The 13584-nt window shown below is 41.2% G+C and overlaps 1 protein-coding gene across 2 annotated transcripts in view; it reads left to right on the top strand.

Annotated features, from left to right (window-relative positions):
• Positions 1-6017, top strand: part of LOC109935062 — an 18688-nt gene extending 12671 nt beyond the window's left edge. For both annotated transcript variants that reach the window (XM_048595982.1, XM_020533752.2), the window contains one exon: positions 2212-6017. In XM_048595982.1, the coding sequence (XP_048451939.1) occupies positions 2212-3273 (1062 nt within the window). In that variant the 3' untranslated portion in view covers positions 3274-6017. The remainder of the gene's footprint in view (positions 1-2211) is intronic.
• The last annotated feature ends 7567 nt before the right edge of the window (positions 6018-13584 follow it).

Here is a 13584-nt window from a genome sequence, read left to right on the forward strand (position 1 = left end):
ATTAACAATTTGTTTATTTAACCTTAACAGTGAACAAATTAATAAAACTACAAACAAACCGAACAATTCCCCCCAACTCCTAACTATTCCCTAACTGAACAAAATTCTACTAGTATGCCATTCCAATAAACACTTGTAAGTCCCACTTATAAACCCCAGTAGTAAGAAAAAAATAAATTAGAACTTTGTCTCTCAAAGTCCACAGAGAATGTGTCTTCTGGGATGCTTTGCCTTCTGCACTCTCTCTCCAATCATAAATATGTTTCCTCTGCTGGTCTTGCTGTCAAGAATGTTTTCTCTGTGAAGACTCTTAGCAAGAAGTGCCATGGTGCCTTTTATGGATAAGATGGTGCTTTCTTAGAGAGCTTAGTGATTTCTTATGAGAGCTAGGTGCTCATTTCTCAGATGGTGGTTTGCTCTCACATCAATTTTCAAAAACCCTCTTCTTATATACCTTGGATGACATATTAATTTTCTTACAATAGATTGGTCCAAGGTTGTCAAAGTCATCAGACTTAAATTCAATTGTCTTTCAACCACTAAGTGCTTGGTTTAAATTAATTGGCTGATGTCAGCTCATTGCCAAAATATCAAAACACGCCTAAGACTTTAATCACACAGCCAATGGATACATATTCCCATGTTACATGTTTCAGAACTGGCTGCTCCTATTGAGTTGCTTGCAGACATTTTTTTTCTGTATAAATCTCTAAGCTTAGAAAAGCACTTTATCTCTTAAAGGAATCATGCACTATTCTCTCATCATTTTTTTTAACGAACAAGTTCTGGCTTACTGCCTTCCAACTCACGATTACTCCACACAACTTTATAACAAGTTAGACAACAATGCATCTCGTGGAGATATAAATGTTTGTGGTGGAACCAATGCCAGCATTAACAGTATGAGAAAATGGTCAATGAGCTAAATTGTAGAAATGCGTATTAAGATCTTCAAGGCTATCAAGAGCGGAGTCAAAGATAAAGTGCTTGTATTATGTCAGAAGTCACTGGGATAATGTGCAGCAAATCAAACGCCACTGTTCTGTGAGTTGTTACAAATTTGAAAAGTTGATCAAACTACCAAATTGCCCAGTTTTATCTAATAGTCATATTCAGGTTATAAGAATGTACATACCAGATTTTTATCATTTACAAGATAATCACTATTGATTACAATCAAACAGTTTTAACCAATGGCAAGAAAGAAGCATAAATTGCGAACTTATTATTCTATAACTTAAACTCCAGCCCCTTTTTTAAAAGCCCCATATACCTATGAACAGGCACAGACAGAGACAAAACAAGACTAATATTATGAGTGTGGAAAGAACAGAAAAATCAGTGAAGCACAGATCTAGCACCAGTTTGGATTTCAGGCGTCGGACTTGTCCGTTAATTCACTTTTGATTCTTTGATAAGGACATGAAGTTGTAGACACATTGATTTTAAATCTTCCATTCATTGCTTGACTCTTTCAGTGTCTCTTAAAGTGGTTCACTGTCTTTTCTCATGAAAGAATTTTGCAGAGAGAGAGAGTAGCTAGCTGCTTAGACTTTTCATTTACTTCTGCACTCACAGAAGAGAGAGAGATTTAGGCACTTTCTCTTTCACAAGCTAGATGGTTCTACTGTATTCTCCAAACAGAAAGTTGTAGCTACTCACCCAAGCGCCAGTCAAGAAGCTATTGCTGTGCTGAACACTCCTCATTGCAAATAACAGGTACTGGTTGAAAAATCAATCAAAAGTCTTTGACTGTTCAAAACTACCCTGAACACACACATAGCCATCTAGAATTCTCCCCCACTGCTTGAATAAGGCCACGTTATAGGTACAACTCACAATGAGTTCTGGTGAATCGTTTTTAAAACTACAATGCCTTCCACAGTTCCTTGCCTTAAAGGAATATCTTTTTACATGTTACAATCAACAATCCAAAATGTCTACTGTTGAGTATTTGGAACATTGTAGGAGGCCAAGGACAACAAACATTTGCGAACGCGGGATCATAATGTTCACTGAATATTCACCCAATCTGTTTGGTCTCCCCAAAGTAGAAACTGTACTGTGGGAGGTAATAATAATATAATAAGTTGGAATGAATGCAGGCAAGCTGGCATATCACCAGCAAGGTGTGACTGGGGGCAAAATAGCAAAAATGGAGGCAATTAAAAGATATACGGTGCTAAATAGGGTTTTTTTTAATCCTAATAGGTGATGCTGTTTGTGACAACAAAACTGGACACAAGCTGTTTTCCTGAAGGGAAGGCTCGTCAATTAATCTGTCGGCATAATTTTCAAGTTATACATTCCCAAGGCTTCATTGTGGAGATCGAAGGCTCTTTCCCTTCTTTAGTGAAACTTCGAAGAGATCTTATGGGCTTTATTATACATCAACCAACACACGCAGTCTCCAACCAAAGTTATTCAGCCAATAAAAAGAGGTGTGAAAGAAATGAGGAATCTTTACAATCTGGAGCTTTCAGAATGCACAGGCTACCAAGTGCCCCTGATAGTGGCTCTGATTCATCAGCCTCCAGTGAAGAAGATAATAGTGCCAGCCAGCATGCCTCAAATATCCACTCAAGATCCTCTGAGCCAGAATTCCATGCTGATAAAAGCAATAGTTCCCCACTGCCTTTGGTTGCTTCTTCATCTTCTCTGCAGGTTGTCAATTCCAATAACAAAGAAGACACAGTTTCATATATCAATGGGGGCGTTCGTGACCCTCAGGCAGCAGTGAAGTATATGAGCACTTCTGCTGTGGAAAAAGGTTCCATTTCTAAAATGGATAATAGTAGCCTGAATGCATTTTCATCTCATGCTTCAAACAGTTCCTCTACACCTCCTTGTATAAGCTTTATGGTTGATAAATGGGCATTCAAATACCTGCAGACTATTGATGGCAATTGCCTTCGACAACTTCTTACGAAATATTCCACAGGCATTAACATAGTTTATGTTGATGAGCTGTGTGAGATATTCTTATCCCCAAACAAGACAGAGGACAACTCCCATAGAAATCTATTTGAAGCCAAGTCAGCAATTTGTGCACAAATCCAGAAGATACAACAGGAGCTAAGGATTCATCATGTAGATTTGACTGCAGAGTATTTGGACAAGAAGGAGGAGATACTGCGTAAGTGCAAGTGTGTTGATTCCATTTCATTGGGAGTTCTATTGGAAATACATGGTCAAACTGTAAGTGTGGTGGGACCATCCGTTAAGAGTTATAACATTCAGCAATATATTTTGGGGAAAGGTTTTTTGCCCTAAACGGGGCCATTGTCGGTGAGGGAGAAGTTTGAACAGGTCAGGAGGACACACTAAATGCAAATCTTCATTTTCTCCAACTTACAAGGAAGATCTATTGAATGGTTCCAACTCAAACTCTCAGCAATCAAAATTACCAATCAAACCAAGGCCACAAACCAGTGATCAGGTGAAGATCCTTTCAGGAAAGCCAAGTCCGGTTAATACCTGTCAAGAGCAACGGTCTTCATCAGAGACTAGGAAGACAGAGTCTCCAAAATACTTTGCACAAGATTCACAAACAAAAACAATTGGGCATTTTGAGACTCGAAGACCAAAGAACTCAGAATGCCCAGCAGCCTGTCGAAAGCTGACCCCAAATTCCGGACCCCATTTCTACAGAGGTAACGGGAGGAAAAACATGATTAAATATCCACTGTCCCACAGGTTTATCCTTGGTGGTTCATTTGCCCCTTGGCAAAGGAATTTCAAATTGGGACACAAAAGCAGAAAATGAAAATTGTGAAGTGTCAATTATTTTCTCTTGAGGGAGGGATATGCGTTCCTTCGTATTGGCTACACCTTATAAGTGCTTTATTGTCTGCAAAGAACTTTGGATCTCTTGAGGTTGTCACATTATATATAAATGCAAGATTTTTCACTTTTTCTTGATAAAGTAGCTTTTACCTTTGCTGACCCTGCAACGTGCTCTGAGGTCAGCGCTGTAGGGTGGAACTGCAAAAATAATGATGAGGCTATATTTTCCCCAACTCCTAATCATTAAAATATTTAATTGTCACATTTAAAATCTCCTGAATCAGTTTGGAAAGACAGTGGTGTGGTTGTAATGTGACTGGGCTGGTAATCCAGACCCCCAGATTAATACTCTGGGGATATGGGTTTGAATCCCACCAGGGCAAATGGTGAAATTTAAACTCATTTCTAAAAATGTCTGAAATTAAAAGTTAGCCTAATGATGACCGTGAAACCTTTGATTGTTGGCAAAACTCGTCTGGTTCACTAATGACCTTTTTGGGAATGAAATCTGTCATCTTTACCTGATCTGGCTATAAATGTGACTCCAAACCATCAGTAATGTGCTGGACTCTTAACTGCATTCTGAAAATGGCCCTAGCAAGCCACTCTGATCAGTGTCCAATACTGGCCCAATAACATCCCATGAAGAAATAAAAGACTTGCTTTCAACTGGTTTGTTCCCTATGGCACTTTATCTTGCAGCAGTGGCTCAACTGGGCTGCTGCAGTGCAATGGTTCAATCAATTAACAGAGAGTACATGAGTTCAAATCTCACTACAGCAGCTTTAGATTTTAAATTTCGATGTTTAAATATAAATGCTTTCAGGCTTTGGTTTTCATAGAGTGGCCATGACACAGCCATGTTATGATAAAAACTCAACTGCAAGAATTAATTCACTGATGACCTGAAATGATGGAATCCTGCTGACCCACCTGGTCCTGCCGAGAGGTGCCTTGTGGAAATGAATCAGGAGTGTTGGGGCACAGTGGCCTATCTCTAGGCCAGAAAGTCCAGGTTCAACCACCTTCAACCCCCACCAGAATTGTGTTCTATAACCTGTCCAAGCAGATTGATTTTTAAAAAAACATAAAAACTATTTGTGACTCGTGACTCAGCTCCCAATGTGTTTCGCTCTTAATTAGTATCTGAATCCATTCAGTTGAACTTGAAATTCATTCATAGTAGGTAGGCATTGCTGCTATAACCTGCATTTATTACCTGTCCCAAATTGCCCTTGAGAAAGTGTGGCTTCTCATTGAATTGCTGCAAACCACATATTGAAGGTACTGCCATAGTTCTGTTAGCTTAGGAGTTCCAGGGCTCTGACCCAGCTAACGAGTAGTGAATACTAGAAAATGTACAATGGTGTGAGAGTTGGAGGGTAAGTTAATGATGTGATGGTGTTCGTATGTATGTGCTGCCCTTCCCCTTCTAGGTGATCATTGGGAGGTGTCAAGCTTTGGTGAGTTGCCATGGTGCATCTTGTGGATGGTACACACTGATGTCAAGAGCAGTCACTCTCACCTCACCTTTTTAATCCATGTTTGGGCCAAGGATTTAATTAGATCTGGAGTTGAAGTGGTCCCGGCATGACCCAGTTTGGTCACTAGTGAGCAAGTTATTGTTGAGTAAGTGCTGTTGATAGTGCTGTCAATGATAGCTGACCTTACTTTGCTGATGCTCGAATTGTAGCTGATGGACAGGTAATGATTGGAATAAATTTTCCTTTTTTTTTGGGATCCAACATAGTCAGGAATTGTCCACAATGTTGGTACCAATGTTGTAGGTGTACTGGGACGTCCTGATAAGATTCATGGCTAATTCTGGAGCACAGGTCTTCAGCGCGTAGAGTTTTATGGGGCTGATAGCCTTAACTGTGTCCTCAGCTATTTTTAGATGCCATATAGGTTTGAAATAATTGGCTGAACATTGGCATTTTGATGGTGGGGAACCAGAGAGGAGGACAAGCTGAATCATTAACTATACACTTCTGGCTGAAGGTGATCTTAAGAATTCTCCACTCCAAACAGCTGTAGATGCTTAGCTTTGAACATACTCCACAATCAGGATCAATTCATATTTAGATTCTAGGGAGATCAAAGGTTTTGGTAGTCAGGGGAGAAGTGAAGTTACAATATCAGCCATCGTCTTATTACAAGTCGGTGTATGTTTTAAGGATTGTATGAACTACTGTTGTACCTATATCCAATCAATAAATACATCATACAAAAAAAATTTCTGACGTTTCTGACTTTACTGGTGCACTTTTGACACTCATCAACAAATAAAAGATTTTCAGTAGAATGAGATACGACCACGTTGATAATTTAATGTCTCTCTAAACTTTACACAACTCTCACTCCAAAAATGGACCACAGTCACTTTGACAACAGCCTGTTGCTCAGAGAAACAGAAGGCCTACCAAGTCCCTGCACAAAAGTTGTAAAATAAAAAGTGAGATGGCCAGTTAGGAGCTTCTCATGTTGAGACCAAAATTTCCAATTTTCCAACCATGTATTCGGCTGAGATTCAATTCTTGTTTGTGAGCTGTGAGTGGCCTATTTGCATGTAGTAGCATGCATTAACATCTCAGTATTAGTAATTACTGCCTCATTGATGTGTTGTTTTCCATGAGATAGAAACTAGATGACAATGATTCCCAAGATGAAAGCCAGGGTGATTCCCTGTTAATTCCAGCTCCCTATAGGTTCCTCCAGACCTTTGACTGGGACACCAGGCACCAACATGTCATGGCACATGACATGGGCACTGAGTGCATTCACTCTATGCTTATTTACCTTGGCATCCAACATGTAGCAGCCACACACCACACCCTCACGGCACATCTCCGATCTACTTCCAGTACTGTTTTCCACTTTAGTGCTGCAGTTTGGAGTGCACCAACACCTTCCATTGGAATCAGGATGCGTGCACTCATGGACAGTCCCCCATCTCATGGATTGGGATGTAGAGCATTTCAGGGCTGGCTTGCTGTTTTTTAGCACTCACTCACTTTGTGTCTACTTCAATGTTACCTTTGCCTTTTGGTGCAGACACAGAGCCAGACAGCAGGTCATGGTTGCCAGCAATACCAGTGACGAGGGTCGGGAATGTTACTGTACACTATTGCGTAACAACGATCTCTCACCTGCATCATGTTCCAGTGGCATATGCAATGAACACGTGCATGAAGCGAGGATGTTGGTGTATTGGGAATGTCACTGAACTAGCAATCGGGATTAATATTCTGGAGATGTCCCTTTGAATCCCACAATGGCAGGTGGTGATATTTGTTTTAAATTTGTTGAAAATCTGGAATCAAAAGCTACCATGTGACACTGTCGATTATTGTAAAAATCCATTTGGATCACTAATGTCTTTCAGGGAAGGAAATGTGCTGTCCTTACCCAGCCTGGCCTACATGTGTCTCCAGATGTACACCAATGTGGTGGACTCTCAAATGCCCTCTAAGCAACAAATGCTGACCTAGTCAGTGCTACCCACCTCCTGTTTAAGGATTAATAAAGACAAGTGGAATGAAAGTTGTCCTCAGTCAAGTCAAGGGAGATTGTCGTCAGTCAATCAGGGAGGCCTGGTGCAGGAAGTCAAGAGTAGGCTCTGTCATCAGCCCAGGGGTGTGGACACAGTAATCAGTTTGGGGTGGTCAGATTCAGGGAGTTCTGGATATGTACAGTCTCTGGATTGGCTGGTCGTCAGCCCTGGAAGTTAGTATGGGAAGTCACAGGAAGTCAGATGCTGTACAGAAACGTCAGGGATCTGGTCAGTTATCAGTTGGGTCTGTCCTGCTGAGTGCATCAAGGGGATGGGCCATGGTCAGTGTTGGAGTCACTGACAATGGGAAAGTCAATGGGGGGGTTTCTCAGGGACCACAGCTGGTGGGCAGAGGCTGGGGAACTTAATTGTGGGAATTGGAGGCAGATAGCTGGGATGCCAAAGGGATAACAATTGTGAAGGGGAACCACATAATATGCAAGTAGGCAAGGCCATACAGAATTGAAAGTAAAGGAATAATGCAGGAAAGGAGTGTCATTGACGATAAGAAACACTCTAGCATCGAGGTGGACTACGTATCTGGCATGTTGACTGGGGCTGGAGGGGTAAAGAGGGCAGATGAAAAGTTAGACGTGTGAGATAAGACTGTGTGGAGGCTCAAAGCTGATGGGGTTAAAGAGGAGTGCTGCCAAGAAAGAAATGAATACATTTAGGGGGCTCAACAAGAGTAAGAGGCTGAGATTCATTGTGTGAGCAGTGGTGGCTGCTTGGTCCCAATCATGTTGTAGCTATCAAATGCACAATGGGGCTGAATATGGCTGTGACCACCCCCAAAGTGAGAAGGCATGTGTTTCATTCTGGCCTAATCACCCCTGGGGTTGCTTGACCAAAACATCCAAGGCCAGCAGGCTCCACTATAGGGCCGGGTCTGTCATCCTAGCTGTGGACAGGACTACACTGAGATGTAGAAATGAAGAAAAGAAAGAACAAAACCTTTTGAAATCACATAGATAGCATGGACCACACAATGGTAAACGTGTTATTATAATTGTAAACAAATGTTTTTACCATTAGTAAATGAGGTGCATAAGTAAACGTGTGTCTAGCAGCTGCTACAACAGTGAAAGTAATCAGCTTTAGCACTATCTGAATGCTTTATGGTCCAAGGTGTGAAGTGAGAAGCAACTGCATCATGGGCATGATATGGGAACATATAAGATGTTCACAACTTTGCCAAACCAGGTGAATTTTTCCAAAGTGCATCACATTGCTTGTACATCACAATTATTGATCTTAGTAGGATAATAGGTCGGCACAACATTGTGGGCCGAAGGGCCTGTACTGTGCTGTATTGTTCTATGTTCTATGTTCTATTAATCGGGACTTGTTTGTAATATTGTTGATGTGTTCAGGAGAGCTTCGGGCAGAATTTGTACTCCATACAGTTGGTTAATGCCTCAGGTTCATATAAGGAAATAGAGCTCATTTTGCCCTTTGAAGGGCTTTACATCACTTGAAAGTAACACGCCTTCCCTGACAGAATGAAGCAAATACTCCACCTATAGCTTATAGAGTGAGTCTTCAACTGCCCTTTACCTGCCCTACTGCATGACCTCTAGTCCAACAGACGTTTGAGACCAGCTTAGGGTTAAACTATCAATGTAAAACAGGGGAGTTAAGATCTGCCATAGGGGTCACTATAAGATGGTTGTGAGCTCCCATGAACTCCAACCTTCCACTATAACATGATGTATAAGAGCTCCTCCTCTAGTACTGCATGCCTGGGTACATATTAAAGCTCCCCATACATTCTCCCATCAATTAATCCAGGTAATTTGCAGTTAGGGGTTTGATTTGGAAAAAAATATCCTTTACCCTGTCCCATTAAGCATTGAATAAAAACCAGAAGAACTGCAGATGCAGTAAATCAGAAACGAAAACAGAAATTGCTGGAAAAGCTGAACAGGTCTGGCAACATCTGTGGAGAGAAATGAGAACTCTGAGGAGGGGTTACTTGACCCAAAATGTTAACTATAATTTCACTCCACAGGTGCTGCTGTTGAGGCTTTCCAGCAATTTCTGTTTTCATTTCCCATTAAGCACTGCCAGATGTGGTACTTCATTGATTTGATACAGAATAAAAGTGTCTCTGCAATGTCCTAACAGGGATACAATACTCCTCTATGTTTACTTCTTTCATTATAATTTTCTGATTGATTTGTGTCACAGCTTTAACTTACTTCTGTGTTTAACATGAAAACAGGATGCTGCCACCTCACAACCATTGCCTTCAGTTGATCCAAATGCTTACAAACGGAAATGATAATGTCATTGACCACATGAAGTGACACAAAAGACTTGACAGGAAGTGCACCCACCTTAATACTATTCCTGATAACACAGTTGACGGTTTAAAAGAAAAAAAACCTGCCTCAGTTGTTTGAAGCGAACAACGACTGTGTGGGTCACATTTTGAGAAAATCAACCTTCAGGATTATGGAATAACTTTCCTCTGCTGGGTTGAATTGTGGAAAACTCCATTTTCTGTACAGAGCAGATACCTGCTCTGTCAGGTCCGTGACCTTACTTCATTTCAGTTGAATTGCCAGTGATTTTAATGAAGCTATACCAAAGTCTAGGTCTATAACAAGTGTGGGCCTGGTCTGATCATGGAACAAGGCAGGAGGGGCATATTGAACACTCCTGCTTTCTTCCACATTCACTTATTGGATACGGGAGTGTTGGGCAATTCCGTTAAAAAAAAATGAGCAGTGGCATTGGGCCAGGAATGCCCTGAATCAAAAATGTCCAAGGAAGAGCTGAGAACAACCCAAAGCACTAGGATTAGCAGAAACCAACTCATTCTTTGATTGTAAAAGGATATTTGGGACTCAGGACCTACTGGTCACTGCTTCCTGGGATGTCATCAATGGGAATGCCCTGTGAAGCCTTCAGCTGCACTCTTGTTTCTCTCTCAATATAAGGCTCTGCCAGCAGGCTAACTTATGCTTGCTGGGGACTATGGATAAGCAAAAGGCTTAGGCAGAGTATTCAGACTGTCTGGCATGAGAGAGAATAAAAAAATCATCCCTCTGACATTGTCAGGTCTATTGTACTTTAGTGATGTATTGTATGGCCCCTCCTTGTCTTCTGTGACTTTTCAGTCATGCCCATTTCCATGCCACTGCTCCTTTGAAGTTTTACTCCTATGTAGCCCTGCAAAGAGTCTCTTGGAATGGCTACTCTTTCTTTTTGTGCATTAGCAGCTCAGGAGACCCATAAGAATCCTCCTTGGCCCTTTGTTTTCTCTACATGTTGTCTCTTGACACTATCAACAACCAGCTCTCTCTCTCTCTCTCACACACACACACACACTCTCTCTCAACCTACCATGATCCACGTCCATCAAGCTATGAATGAGTTGGTCACTCAGACAACAGATGGAACAGGAATAGGCGATTTGGCTCTTCAAGCCTGCTTCACCATTCAATAAGATCATGTGCATGTGGCCTTAATTCTATTTTCCTGGCTACCTTCACTAATCCATAAGTCCCTTGCCAATCGAAACATTTACTATCTCAGTCTCCACTGCTCTCTTGGGAAAAGGACTCTAAAGATTGATGACCCTCTTGGAGGAGATTTTCCTCCTCATCTCTCTTTTAAGTGGGATACCCTTTATTTTCAAACTGTGCCACCAAGCTCTATTTTCTTCGTATTTTCTTTCATCCTATCCAGTAATGTCAGCATCTTAAATGTTTCAACAAGATCACTTCTCATTCTACTAAACTCCAATGAGTACAGGGCCAACCTACTCCACCTTTCCCCATAAGGTGATACCCTCATCCTAGGAAACAGGATCTGAACTTCTTCCAATAAATTATCCCTCCTTAAGTAGAGAGGTCAGAGTACTGCAGATGCAATTTCACTGATGCCCTTTATAGCTGTAGCAATACTTCTGTACTTTTATACCCAACCTCCTTTGCAATAAAAACCAATATTCCATTTGCGTTGCCTTCCTAATTACTTTCTGAATCATGTACAAGCGAGTCCAGATCCCTCTTTACTGCAGCCTCTTTCCATTTAAGTTATCAAATAAATATATTAATTAATGTAGTTCAAAGCCCTCTCTACAGCCTAGTCATATGATTCAACAAGACACTAGAGCAGATGAAGGTCAACTCAATGGTACAGGTCCCTTTTTTCGCAGTACTGCTGCTATTTCCACACTAATCAATACTCATTTCTCCCACACCATTTCAGCCATGTATACAGTCTCTGATTTTATTTTCCTTTTTCCAAATTACCCATGGCTCAGGCAGCATGCCAGCATTTATTAATCTTGTAGTTCTGCTTTTCTAATTTAGGTCTCATTTGGTCATAATCCCTCAGTAGAACCTCTTTCTCAGTCCGATCTGTATCACTGGTCCCATTTGAACTGCAACAATTGGATCTCTCCCCTCCCAATCTAAGTCCGTCTCGATTCCTGGAGAGATGCCCTTACCGTGGCTCCAGACAGGCAATACAAACATCAGAACTCAAACCGTCAGCTGCAGAGTACAAAATCCATACCTCTAACTATACTGTTTCCTGTGTTTCGAGCAGGCGAGGATGGAGGTGTATTGGTTTCATCCCCTTGTCTGCCCTTTTGTCGCCCGCAACAAATATTTAATTTCTTTTTAGCACTAAGATATAGCTCTCTCCAATTCAAATGTAGCTTTCTAATTTGCACAGTGGTAGTAAGGAGGCAATTACCAGGTTTTCTTCAGAGAAAGAAAGAGCCATTTTATTACACACACACACAAAATTAAAGGAATATACAGCTTAATGCCCTGGGGTATCTTTAAAGTGTGAGGCATTAAATTGAGACCAAAGTTGTTTTGTTACCTTCTTAAATCGCCAGTTGTAGCAAGCATTGCTGTTATCCTTGAATCCTCAGGGTTCTGGTGATTCTTTTTAATCTGTATTGCCTTCTGGAGATGCAGCTGGAGGAATTTCTTGAGCTGGTTCCAGTTTTGCCGTCACAAATCCACCTTCACACTTCTGCTCCAAACAGCTCCTTGAAATACAAGTTTATTTTGTGTATTCCATCTGGGGACACTAACTTTATTTAGGTTTGCTAATTGGGGGCACAATGCCATTTCTAAAGTATAATACTTCCATAAAGCTGTAAAACAAAATAGGAGAAGAGGGCTTTTCATTGCTGACTGTGTTGGCTGTTTCCAGAACTTTTGACAAAGTATCAATTTCAGTTCAGATTGGTTTTGTTTGTTCCATATTGGTTTCATGAAGCAGCGTGGTCAGGTGATTACTGTGGCCATTTTAAGACAGTATTTTTGTTCTTTTCGTGAAACCATTTCAGTCGTTGAAAGTCCCAGCTTTTAAAATCAGTTGATCGAATTTGAAAATTAATAGTCCTTTTTTTTATCATAAATACGAAAGCTACTACAGCTATATTCTTGACATTGACTTATTTTTCTTGTCTGGCTGTTCACTGACAATGGGCTTGCCGTGACTTTGTTGTATGGACTGCAATACCAGATGGTGGATGGGGCAGTTTTCTGCCATCATCCTCTTCCCTTGATATGATCCAGGGGCTTACTTGGTTTACATTAATAGAGGAAGATCAAAGGTCAATCTTAAAGAGACAAAGCTGGTATCTTAAACAGCATGTACTTAATGATATGAAAGCAAACACATACAGTTACGTTAGCAAGCTAGCCATTGGCCCAGATATTCTGATGGCCATAGAATCTCTGAAGTTCCATAACATTGAGTTATGCACTGGGCCCATGTGGAATTTGCAAAGTAGCTGTCTCCACAGGAATTATGAAGGAAATTGGATTTTCTGATGGGCAGTTCCCCTGGGTATTGTATTGTCCAAACATGTCTATTAAAGTCAGTGAATTTGGAGGGTTCTGACTTGATCTTCAAAGTCATCTAAAAAAAATTTCAAAACAACGCTAACTCTTGAGTGAGTATTAAACTGGACAACACCTCCTCCCAACTACAAACTACATTCCTCCCACAGCTGACCTGACCTCCACCCCTCTGCTAGACTTGACCCTCCCTTTCACCAGCTGACATGTCCCTGATGGACATGAAAACCTCCAATTCCCTCCCATTCCCACACCATTCTGACCCTGCTGGAAAGGACACTTACCCCACCCATTTCCTCCTCACCGTTCCAGCTCAACTCTACTGGAGCCAACAATCACCTCCTTTCAGAAAAATTATCCAACAGCCTTCCACTGGTGTTTGGTTTGATCCTGATCTGAACTTTCAAA

The sequence above is a fragment of the Rhincodon typus genome, chromosome 4, assembly GCF_021869965.1.
Source record: "Rhincodon typus isolate 14 chromosome 4, sRhiTyp1.1, whole genome shotgun sequence".
NCBI classification, from domain to species: domain Eukaryota; kingdom Metazoa; phylum Chordata; class Chondrichthyes; order Orectolobiformes; family Rhincodontidae; genus Rhincodon; species Rhincodon typus.